This window comes from Heptranchias perlo, chromosome 19 (assembly GCF_035084215.1).
Source record: "Heptranchias perlo isolate sHepPer1 chromosome 19, sHepPer1.hap1, whole genome shotgun sequence".
Lineage (NCBI taxonomy): Eukaryota > Metazoa > Chordata > Chondrichthyes > Hexanchiformes > Hexanchidae > Heptranchias > Heptranchias perlo.
The window spans coordinates 39,133,654-39,146,606 of record NC_090343.1 but is presented as its reverse complement, the minus strand read 5'-3'; the positions used below and the strand labels follow the sequence as shown (position 1 = coordinate 39,146,606).

Sequence of the window (12,953 nt, the reverse complement as noted above, 5' to 3'; positions counted from 1 at the left end):
CTCCCAGTATACATTCTCACACATACCAGATGCATGAATTTGAAAAAAATCTTCCCTACTCTGTTTTTCCAGGGCTCTGCTGCTGCTCGGCTATTGGATTAATTTGATAATATAGCAGTCCAGGCAAAGCCATTCACGTGACAGTAGTGCAGGACCAGGAATTCAGCCACAAATTTGGCATGCCTGAATTCCCAATATGCACTTTCTTTGCATGCGGTTCTGTGCGGGAGAACTAAGTTGCAAAATATAAGATGTATTTGCTCCGAACAAAGTTGATGAGGTTTTCATTATCAACAATTTATGAAACTACTATGACAATGAGCATTTTTTAGGCCAACATGCCAACACATATTGCTTACCCAAGGGTATAGTAATATCTGCATCTGACAGGAGAGGGTAAATTAAATTCAGCGTATTCACTTTGACAATTAAAGACAGACGTCTGGCATAGAATTTATGGAAAATAATCCATCACATTCTAGATCCACATGCAAACACTGTAGGCGATTAACAAATTAAACACGGAATAGTCAAACTAGCACGGAAGTTTTAAAGGTGCCTATTTGTTGATTTAAGTAATCTAATGGATGCAAGTGGAATTTGCATTCATCTATACTGTTCACATGTATCAGCTAGTCTATAAAATATTTAGCAGCTAATGAATTTGTCAATTCAGCTACTAGTTGTGAGTTAGGCCTTATTGAGGAATTGACTGCAGTCCAGTAGCCTTGGCTGGAAAGTGCAGGTGAGGAAGTTAGTTGAGAAAAGGGTCAGCTTTGTCGTGGTGTCCAGTAGCCTGCTGATAATTAGGGCTGTTGTGGAATTGATGTGAATCTTTCATGTGGCAGTACTTCTGTCAGCCACAAATGCCTGACCCTGACCCTGACCCTGGCGGATTTTCCTGCGTCAGGGTCATTGACATAATTTTGCCAGAGCCTCCAGCTTTGCTATTGACCAAATGACAGGAAATCTGTTGAACTGTCATTTGAATATGATTGCAGTACGCCCACCTATATATGGATAGGTGTGATGTACATCACTCGTCACTTCTGGCACAAAATCCAAGCAATATAAGCATGGCGGGGATGTGGCAAAGTGCATTCCTAATGCATTTTCTGCCGGTCTACCCAAGTGCTGGCGAAAGTTCGGCGATGGAAGGGCAAAGAATCCTAGCCTTATTGTTTGGCAGTCACACATGAAGAATGAAACCCTTGGGTGAGATAGCTGATGGCAGCTGGTGCCCATTGAACTGCCCTCCAGCGAGTGTCAGCACTTTCAGGAGAGATGGGGAGAAAATTGGAAAAAACGAGAGATTTTTAAAAAAAGGGCCAGTCAGCATGTTCAAAAGATATTAACATTTGAAACAGTCATGTAAACATGGTAAGTATCTTATTGTGTCTGAATATTGTGTCCTGCAAGCCAAAAATTCATGATGACAAAGAGCCTATAAATATTTTGAATGCTGATTTTCAGAAATGCAGGCAATAAAACTGGGTTTAGGACTGCACAACATGACAGCGCAATTATCAAGCACTGCTGATCATCAGCATCACTCTCCATCTTCAGGACATGTAAAACTTTCACAGATCATGTTGCCAAGTTGTATGCTCATTGATTCAGGAGCTGCTAGGGATAGCACGGGATAGCTGACACGATATAAACAGCCCATGCAGTTCAAAGTTGTTCCATACCTCATACAAATGCCACAAAGAGCCAGAAAGATGACAAGTGGCCTTTAAAATTCTTTAGAACAAATTCTCTTGAGGGTGCGTTTAACAGTTTCATGATGTATCACAGAAGAGGGAGGCCGTTCCCTTGTCAGGAAATCCTGGCACAGAGGGCAGGAGGCGGGGTTACTTGGTTACTGGGTGGAAAGAGGAGTGCTGGACTTTACAGTGACAACAGTGAGCCACAGTAGCTCAGACGGACCTGCAGGTTCAGGCAGTTCTAAACTTAGTGCTGGACTTCCAGATTTAACTTGGGCTTTATACAGCTGTGGGGCACAAAATAAAAGCCAGCCGTGTTATATGAAAGGGGCTTTGTGTTCAGACAAGTTGTAAACCTATTTACAGTGTGGAAGAGAGAATTTAACACATTTTTCTGGCTCTGTGTGCACTATAAAGCTGTCTGAGAGCAGCACGGGCTCCCGATGACAAGTGCAAATATTTGCTGCAAGATTAATGTTTCCTGTGAATACAGTGACAAAAATGGACTTGTGTGCAATGAAGAATGAGATAACATTAATTTACTTGAGCGGGAGAACCTTCATGGAGCTCTTTGCATTTGGAAACCTTTAAAGAATTATGAATTCTCAAACCATAACTGCTACTTCAACTCTAGCTGAAATGTTCAGCTGAAGTAACTTTTTTGAACTGGTTCAGAGGCTTCAAGCTTTGGGAATTTCTGAAGACAGGATTAATTTTCCCAGACCTCCCCCACTCCCTCCCCTTTTTAATCAGCCTACTTGTCCACTGAGGGAGTCACATTCATTCATTGCTTCTCCCACTGCTAATCACTTTTCTGAGTTCAACAGAGCTCTGAATTCATTGGGTCATGCCGCATTCTCCGAGCTCACTGCTCTGGGGAGACCTTGCAGTGTGTGCAGCTGAATGTAGAACTTTGATCGTTATGAGTGGGGAGTGCTGACCCTTAGCACAGGCTTGTTCTTCTGAATACAGACGGTGTAGGCGGATCATACATCCTGAAGCGATGCATTTGTTCAATGGGATGTCGGCTATACTCTGAGGAAGATGGTAATGTTCTTTTTTCCCATTTTTTGAAACGCTTACTTAGAGAAATTTACAGCAGCGTACTTAACAGGATACGTAACACTTAAAACTACTGAGGACTACAGTACCATTTCTAAACCAAATTAAAACTAGAACAGGATTGCAAGAAGAAGTATTAACCCATTAAGAAATATTCTTTGGTGCATTATTCAAGATTAGAAAAGTACAGGAAAGAATTTTCTGGGTATCATGTGTGAGAAAACTGTTTATTGAGCATTTCATTGACTCTGCAAATATTTTGTATTGTTTTTCTGTCCGGCAATATTAGGCTAAAATTCTTGTCTCTGATAATTTTAGCAAAATACTAGATGCAAGTAAAAAGTGGTGACTTCTTCTGTGAGACTTTTTTTGTGAGTAATGTTGGAAATAATTAAGATCCAAGATTAATATAGTTAATTTCTCTTCAGTATTTGGCTTCTTATTTTGACAATCATATCTAGATATTAAATTGGAATTGATTAATTCATCTTTGGGGATAACTTGTAGGTCTACAATAAGTCTCTCATGCGCACATCAAAACTGGTGATTGTCACATGTAAAGTTACTCTCAGTGGACAGAAGTATTGTGTTATCAGACCTCGATTTTAACCTCCCCTTCCCTTCCCGACGGACAGGAAAGGGTTGGGCGAGGGGTTAAAGCCTTGAACATCAAAATCCCGCCTCCAACCCGCCATGTTCCTGGCCGCTATATTATTAACTGTGATGATTCGGCCGTCTACGAGGCTCCCACTAAAAACGAATGGGGGCCTACTTAAGATGCAAAAGTCGCAGCCTGGCGCCACAAAGTAATATTAACAGCAATCCAGGAGGAGCCCCGCATTGTTTACTCCCCTGCATCAGAACCATGGCGGGACGAATCAGCAGAGGCCAAGGTAAGTTTAAAACATTTCCTTCTCTTTCAACTCCATGTAGGCCAGGATGAGCAGCAGTGCTCCCCCCAGGCTCCTCAAGGAGGCTTAGGCCCACCCCAGCCCACCGATCGCTTGGAAATCCCCAGCCATGGCCTCCCTCCATTGCTTGGGAATCTCACCTCCAATTCACAATTGCGAGGGAACACCCCACCCCCACCACCAGCGATAGACGACACACGATCGACCTTGAACCCCTCCTCCCACTGACTGCTGGGAACCGTTCCCATGGGTCCCCGGCTGCAGCCACCTGACACCAAATTCCCGCTCCTGCCCGCCGGCCAGGTAGTGAATCTTGCCGGTTATCAGGCGGGACTGTAGGTATTTTTATGTAAATGAGGCCAGGCCATAAAGATTGGCATTGCCTCCACGTCCCCAGACTCTCCAGATGTGTGCCTGCAACCAGGCTCGCACACTCCGTTCCCACCCCACCCCCCATCAGTAAAAATCAAGGCTGTAGAATTGACTTACTGATTCATATCACAATCACTGAGTAAAGGAAGGACATTTCTATCACAGATATTTCCAGGTGTTATCTTTCCTTGTGTGTGATTTTGGCTCACTCACTCTTTCATAATTTAGTGTCACTGGTGAAATATTTATATTTATGAAATGAAAATGGCCCCACAGTCAGGAAATGTCACCATTGTGGTGTAATATCCGATGTGGCTACTTGAAAGTAGCAACATGCCGCAGCAAATGTATATTTCAGTCATTGTTCCTGAGCAGTATTACTCCTCAGAAATGAGCACCCTTACTAAAGTTCTTTGATGAAGTAACAGAGTGGGTTGATGAGGGTAGTACAGTTGATGATGTGTATATGGACTTTCAAAAGGCGTTTGATAAAGTACCACATAATAGACTTGTTAGCAAAATTGAAGCCCATGGGATTTAAGGGGCAGGGGCTGTGTGGATACAAAACTGGCTAAGGGACAGAAAGCAGAGAGTAGTGGTGAATGGTTGTTTTTCAGACTGGAGGGAAATGTGCAGTGAAGTCCCCCAGGGATCAGTATAGGGACCACTGTTCTTTTTGATATATATTAATGACTGGACTTGGGTATACAAGGCATAATTTAAAAGTTTGAAGATGACACGAAACTTGGTAAGATAGTAAACAGTGTGGAGGATAATAACAGACTTCAGGAGGATATAGATAGACTGGTGAAATGGGCAGACACATGGCCGATGAAATTTAAGAGAAGTGTGAAGTGATTCATTTTGGTAGGAAGAATAAGGAGAGGCAATATAAACTAAATGGTACAATTTTAAAGGGGGTGCAGTAACAGATATATGTACACAAGTCCTTGAAGGTGGCAGGACAAGTTGAAAAGGCTGTTAAAAAGGCCTACAGGATCCTTGATTTTATAAATAGAGGCATAGAGTACAAAGGCAAGGAAGTTATGCTAAATCTTTATAAATCACTGGTTAGGACGCAGCTGGAGTATTGTGGCCAATTCTGGGCACCACACTTTAGGAAGGATGTCAAGGCCTTAGAAAGGGTGCAGAGGAGATTTACTGGAATGGTACCAGGGATGAAAGACTTCAGTTATCTGGAGAAACTGGAGAAACTGGGGTTGTTTGCCTTAGAGCAGAGAAGATTAAAGGGAGACTTGATAGAGGTGTTCAAAGTCATGAAGGGTTTTGGTAGGGTAAATAAGGAGAAATTGTTTCCAGTGGCAGAAGGTTCGGTAACCAGAGGACACAGATTTAAGGTAATTGACAAAAGAACCAGAGACGACACGAGGAAAAGAACATTTTTGTAGGGAGTTGTTATGATCTGGAATACGCTGCCTGAAAGGATCTTTGTGAAGGAGAAGATATGGAGTTGGAAACTCAGGTCTAAGTCAAACTGAGATTTTGAACAGTCTGGCTCAACCTGAGACATTGGCTGGTGAGGAGGATGGATTCACTGGCAAGTCAATGGAGTTGGTGACAAAGGGCAGGGAGACAATGGCTTCAGTCTTCCATATCTGGAAGAAGTTAAGACTTCCAGAACTGGATGTCAGACAGTCTGACAGCAGAGATTAGGTGGAGGAGTTGAGAGAGATGGTGGAGAGGTAGAGCTGGGTGTCATTGGTTAGTGATTGTGAAATGCTGCTGTCTTGCTGGTACTTGTCAACCATCCTCAATTACTCAGCAATGACTTGAATCGAAAAACATCAAGTTGGAGTTACAGTAATTTTGATTATAAAGCAGTTCTTAAAGAAGAGGATAACTCTGGAGTATTATAAACACTTACCACTAGACCTGGCCTAGTTTTATTTCTTGTTTAAAATAATCTCAGAATGTACATATCCATTTATTGAATTACTGAAGGGACTAGATGGGGGTTCTTTCTGTAGCACACCATTGCACAGCTTTGGGATTGTAGTTTACAGTCACTGATTTGGTGAGGTTTTCCTTGTGTTCTTTGCCATGTTTTAGCAAATATGCAGCAAATATTTTTTCAAAAAAATCCTGCACCGACAATTGGTCTTTAAAGATACTGCAGGCATTTTCAGTGCTGTAGGAATGATGAGCTATAATGAGACCTCCCTCTCAGCCATGTCCTGTATCTGTCCAGCAGATGTGCTCCTCTTAGCACTCCAGCAAACAGGTGTGTATAGGTCTCCATGGGGAATTCCTTTACAGGATATTGAGTCAGACCAAGGACTCATGCAGAGTAAGAATTTCCTGGGTACAATCCTTTATTGAGTAAATAAGGAGAAACTGTTTCCAGTGGCAGAAGGGTTCGTAACCAAAGGACTCAGATTTAAGATATTTGGCAAAAGAACCAGAGGCGACATGAGGAAAAAAAAATTATGCAGCGAGTTGTTATGATCTGGAGTTCAGTACCTGAAAGGGTGGTGGAAGCAGATTCAACAATAACTTTCAAAAGGGAATTGGATAATACTTGAAGGGGAAAAATTTGCAGGGCTATGGGAAAAGAGCAGGAGAGTGGGACTAATTGGATAGCTCTTTCAAAGAGCCGGCACAGGTACGATGGGCCGAATGGCCTCCTTCTTTGCTGTATCATTCTATGATTCTGTAATTCTATGATCTATGATGATCTCTGTACTTTTGCAGCTGCATCAGGATTTGTGGAACACCCTCCAATAGCCATATTTTGTTGTTAGTAGCACTGTACTGACTATTTCTATATTAGGATTCAAATGGGTCCCTAACAATATAACATACAGTACTACTACTCCTACCCCTCATTCATCAATCCAAAATAGATAATCTAGTATTAAGTTTGCCAATGGCCCATCCTTTGCACCAAAGTGCTATGAATGCAGATACTCCTCTCTAGATACTGATCATCTACACCAAACATAAATGTACTAAAGAGATGGAAACCTTCTGTCTGCTGATCATTCATGGTGATTGGATGAAAGCACTGCACTGTAATTTGCAGAACCAAGGTCCCAGTCACCAACAACATTCTATGTGACTGGGACCTTGGTGTACTATTCCTCCTTGACATCCTTAACCTCTCCATGACTATCAACGTGGTCAATCAGTCCAACCTCCACTGCTGCCTCTCCACTTGTGGTCCACCTCCATGACAATACCCGATCATGGCTCTAATCCTACCTGTCTCAACTCTGGGTGGGGGACTTCAACGTCCATCACCAAGAGTGGCTCGGTAGCACCACTACTGAGCGAGCTGGCCGAGTCCTGAAGGACATAGCTGCCAGACTGGACCTGCGGCAGGTGGTGAGCGAACCAACACAAGTGAAAAACTTACTTGACTCTGTCCTCACCAATCTACCTGTCGCAAATACATTTGTCCATGACAGTATTGGTAGGAGTGACCACCGCACAATCCTCTTGGAGACAAAGTCCCGTCTTCGCACTGAGGATACCATCCAACGTGTTGTGTGGCACTACCATCGTGCTAAATGGGATAGATTCAGAACAGATCCAGCAGCTCAAAACTGGGCATCCATGAGGCGCTGTGGGCCATCAGCAGCAGCAGAATTGTATTCCAGCACAATCTGTAACCTCATGGCCCGGCATATTCTTCACTCTACCATCACCAACAAGCCAGGGGATCAACCCTGGTTCAATGAGGAGTATAGAAGAGCATGCCAGGAGCAGCACCAGGCGTACCTAAAAATGAGGTGCCAACCTGGTGAAGCTACAACTCAGGACTACATGCATGCTAAACAGCGGAAGCAACATGCTATAGACAGAGTTAAGTGATTCCACAACCAACAGATCAGATCAAAGCTCTGCAGTCCTTCCACATCCAGTCGTGAATGGTGGTGGACAATTAAACAACTAACGGGAGGAGGAGGCTCTGCAAACATCCCCATCCTCAATGATGGCAGAGTCCAGCACATGAGTGCAAAAGACAAGGCTGAAGCGTTTGCAACCATTTTCAGCCAGAAGTGCCGAGTGGTTGATCCATCTCTGCCTCCTCCCGATATCCCCACCATCACAGCAGCCAGTCTTCAGCCAATTCGATTCACTCCACTTGATATCAAGAAACGGCTGAGTGCACTGGATACAGCAAAGACTATGGGCCCCGACAACATCCCGGCTGTAGTACTGAAGACTTGTGCTCCAGAACTAGCTGCGCCTCTAGCAAAGCTGTTCCAGTACAGCTACAACACTGGCATCTACCCAACAATGTGGAAAATTGCCCAGATATGTCCTGTCCACAAAAAGCAGGACAAATCCAATCCGGCCAATTACCGCCCCATCAGTCTACTCTCAATCATCAGCAAAGTGATGGAAGGTGACATCGACAGTGCTATCAAGCGGCACTTACTCACCAATAACCTGCTCACCGATGCTCAGCTTGGGTTCCGCCAGGACCACTCGGCTCCAGACCTCATTACAGCCTTGGTCCAAACATGGACAAAAGAGCTGAATTCCAGAGGTGAGGTGAGAGTGACTGCCCTTGACATCAAGGCAGCATTTGACTGAGTGTGGCACCGAGGAGCCCTAGTAAAATTGAAGTCAATGGGAATCAAGGGGAAAACTCTCCAGTGGCTGGAGTCATACCTAGCACAAAGGAAGATGGTAGTGGTTGTTGGGGGCCAATCTTCTCAGCCCCAGGACATTGCTGCAGGAGTTCCTCAGGGCAGTGTCCTAGGCCCAACCATCTTCAGTTGCTTCATCGATGACCTTCCCTCCATCATAAGGTCAGAAATAGGGATGTTCGCACAGTGTTCAGTTCCATTCGCAACCCCTCAGATAATGAAGCAGTCCAAGCCCGCATGCAGCACGACCTGGACAACATCCAAGCTTGGGCTGATATGTGGCAAGTAACATTCGCACCAGACAAGTGCCAGGCAATGACCATCTCCAACAAGAGAGAGTCTAACCACCTCCCCTTGACATTCAACGGCATTACCATTGCCGACATCCCATAAAACTAATTAAAAAAAAACACAGCCAGTGGCTTCTCTTCCTGCACCTGCACAATCACCATGGATCCATGCTCAGCTCCTTCTATTCCTCATTTACATGCTATTCAGTGACATTAACTACAAGCACAGGGTCTGTTTTCATATGTATGCAATGATACCCAACTTTATCTCTTCATCACCAACCTTGACCCCATGACCATTGCTATACTGCCTGACCGCCTGTCTGACGTTAAATCATGGAATGACTGGAATTTCTCCAATTCAACATTGGCAGCACTGAGGCCGTCTAGTTTGACTCCCACCAGAAACTCCATGCCTCAGATGCTGATTCCATCCCCTTGTCTATTGTTCACTTAGGTTGAGCCTGAGTTATTTACCTGTTTGACCTTCAGCTGAGCTTCAAACCCCACATTCAATTCATCCCCAACACTATCTACTTGCATTTTTGTAGGGTTGCCCACCTACATACCTGCACTGCTGCCAGTACCCTCGTGCATGGTTTTACCACTTCTTAGTTTGATTACTTTATCGCTTTCCTTGTTGGCCTCCCAAGCTCCATGCGATACAAAGTGTTAAAAATCTGTAAAATATATCTAAAATATATTAAAAATCTTACATCTGTGTGCACCTCCTGTCAACCTTTTCCATTATTTACCATCATACCTTCACACTCTGGAATTCTTTTCCTAAACGCCTCCACCTTGCTACTCCCTTTCTCCAAGGCACTCCTGAAAACCTACCTCTTCAACCTCGTTATTGTCCACTTCATCTAATTCTATTCCTCTCCATGCTTAGGTCTCCCATGCCCCCTGTAAAGCATCTCGAGATGCTTTATCATATGAAGAGCACTATAAAAGTGCAAGTTGTTGTTGCTGAATCGGTAATGCTGCTAAGTTACTCGTGCTCAGGTCTCAAGACTACACTTTGGACTCCCTCTTGGACCTTCAGCCACTTGCTTTGTGTCCAATCTTATTACAATCATAACTTCTAACATCCTTGGAAACAACACATTATGATCTATTGGGCTATGTTGTCTGTAGCTCACGGGCTCACAGCCAATCATCTGATTTGGTGAAACGCCCACTGGTCAGCAAGTATGAGAAATTCTGCTACCTGCCCACTTACCAATTTAGACATTTGAAGAGACCAGTTTTGTCTGTCTGATCACATATGCTCAGCCTGCTGAGACATTTGACTTGGGAGCACTGAAATTGCAAGAATCCACAGGGCACAATTGGGCCATTATCCTGGTAGGGCGAGGATTCAGAATTTGGGATGGAATGCAGATCTGCTGGTTTTTTCACCCCACCAGAAATCCCGAACAAATTGTGCTTGGGGGTAAGGGCGGGACTTCTTATGCCCGCCCCTCATTACATCGTGCAACAGCTTTGGGGGTGTGTCGACCAAGATTCTCAGGCTAGAAGTAAAGGGAATTAGGGGTTACGGGGAGCGGGCAGGAAATTGGACATGAATTTAGATTTGAGGTTCGGATCAGATGAGCCATGATCTTATTGAAAGGCGGAGCAGGCTCGAGGGGCCGATTGGCCTACTCCTGCTCCTATTTCTTATGTTCTTATGTTCTTATGCTATTCAGGGAATTCAACCCAGAGCAACTAGTAGACCCACTGGGACTTACGTCTGCTGAGAACAAGCACAAGTCCCAGTCTGGGCCTGAAATGGGCCTGGAAGCTGCAAAGTGAAACGACAATTGATCTCAAGACAAAATTGTTAAATTTGCTGGCGTTTCTGTGCCCAATCTGGGCCTTGTGGCCCCCCCGACTCTTGGAGTGGGAGGGTGCTGGTCTGAGATCTGCTGCTTTCAAGGTGTGAGTGCCCCTGTTGCGCCACTACAATGTGGGTGGTGAGTGCCCACCCCTAATATGTAAATGACCCGGATTTGGGATGGGGTCATCAGTTGGCCACACCCTGCTGTACTTCCATCACCTCAAACAGGTTCATGGGATTTCTATCCAGGCTCTTCACTTCCTAATCTGGAAACTTTCCACTAATCATCTGGGACTGCTTCCAGAAAATAATCCTGTAACATCAATTACACTATTCATGGAAATTTGTTATATTTTCTCCCTCTAACCCCAGTTTCCCAATGTTTTATTAACTCTTTAACTATGATCATGTAATTTTGTAAACTCATGCTGGAATGGGGTGAAAAGCAGTAAGAATTACTTGTTTTACTTCATAATAATCTGCACTCCTACAATGTGCATTATTTCTCAGTGTTGTTATCAGTTTCCCTGCCTATGTTTATTTGCCTCACCATTGTTGGTTCACTGCACTTAAATGCCCTTAAGAATCCATCCATATTGTCCATTTTTTAAGATTTGGTATAAGGTTTGATTTAATAAACTTATTAGGTACTGAATAATGGGCCGAATTCACTGGACCTACAACCAGCAGTCTTGTAGGTGTCTTGCCTTGTTCTGTTAATAAAGGTTCATATGTAAGGAATCTTACAACACCAGGTTATAGTCCAACAGTTTTATCTAAAAATCACAAGCTTTCGGAGGCTTTCTCCTTCGTCAGGTGAGTCAATAAAAGTTCATGTCATTCCTTCCTGTTTTCTTTCATCTCATATCTGAATTTTCTCTTCTTAATCTCAGTCTTGAGTGCAAATTTGCATAATTAGTCCTCACTTGTTTTTTATTCATCCTTGGGATGTGGGCATCACTGGCAAGGCCAGCATTTATTGCCCATCCCTAGTTGCCCTTGAGAAAGTGGTGGTGGGCACCATCTGGAACTGCTGGTGTCCATGTGGTGAAGGTACTCTCACAATGCTGCTAGGTAGGGAGGTCCAGGATGCCGCTGCTTTTCTCTCTCCAGTGCCAGTTTGCGTAATTGAATCTCATGCTGGTGCTTGCACTCCTTCTCCATCCTGTAATGCTCCTTTCCTTTTTCATTTCGGACAATTTTCTTCACAAGTGGTGTTGGCTGTCCTCTGCTACCAGCCAAGCCATTTGTAATTCTTCTAGTGCTCGTAGTATTGCCATTTGTCCAGATAGTTAAATGTAATTTTCTTATGTTAATCTGCAAATGATATTTATTTCACTAGCTAACACCAATTACTGCTGGTTTCTGAAAGTGGGTGTGTTGCTTAAGATCTAAAGTGTTGGGTTATTTTCCTTCTTGTTCGAGCAGAGCGCACAGACCTGGGGATTAACAATAATTCAGTTTATAGTACTGATATTGGACTAAGTGTAGTCTCATAACACATTCCCACACTCACTTCAAATTGGTACTAATAATACACACAAGCCCAAGATTCCTCCTGATAAAACAACTAATCAATCAAATTTATTCATAAAATCAGGCATAGTTATAAAATGCAGAAAATTTCACTAGTGCTAAACTAGAGGTATAAATGATTGATAACATGCAGTTCACTAGAGCCCTCATCACTGAGAACGGTCTCTTCGAATAAAGTAGACAAAGTAATAACTGATAATAGTCCAGGCTTCTCATGCCCCTTAGTAACTGAATGTTGTCTTCAGCTGTATCTTTTAGGTAGGGAGGTCCATGTGTAATTTAGCATTTTCTTCTGAACAGCTTTCAGTAGGAAGCAAAGAAAAGGAGGTACAACCTAGCTTTTATCCATCTAGTTTTTTTGAAGTGAGGAAAACAGATGAATTTCAAAGCTATTTCCAAACCAATGGGATAACACTGAGCATTTAGTAGAGTGTGTAGCCATTTAGTGAATTGCAGTTACTCAGTTTTAAAATACAACCATAATGAAATCATATTTGAGTCTGATGTAACATAATGATGACATTCATATAAACAATTGATTGGAAGGCACCAATTGAGAAAATAAAACAGCACATATTTCATAGTTTGTAACAGCCATCACTTTTTTTTATTGCAATTGTTCTTTGGTTAAA

General features: G+C 43.3%; 1 protein-coding gene across 1 annotated transcript in view; it reads left to right on the top strand.

Moving 5' to 3' along the window:
- The first annotated feature begins 2,617 nt into the window (after nucleotides 1-2,617).
- LOC137335314 (pleckstrin homology domain-containing family G member 4B-like) overlaps nucleotides 2,618-12,953 on the top strand; it is a 156,287-nt gene continuing 145,951 nt past the window's right edge. Inside the window, exon 1 of the mRNA XM_068000631.1 lies at nucleotides 2,618-2,753. Coding sequence (XP_067856732.1) covers nucleotides 2,751-2,753 — 3 coding nt within the window. The 5' untranslated portion in view covers nucleotides 2,618-2,750. The remainder of the gene's footprint in view (nucleotides 2,754-12,953) is intronic.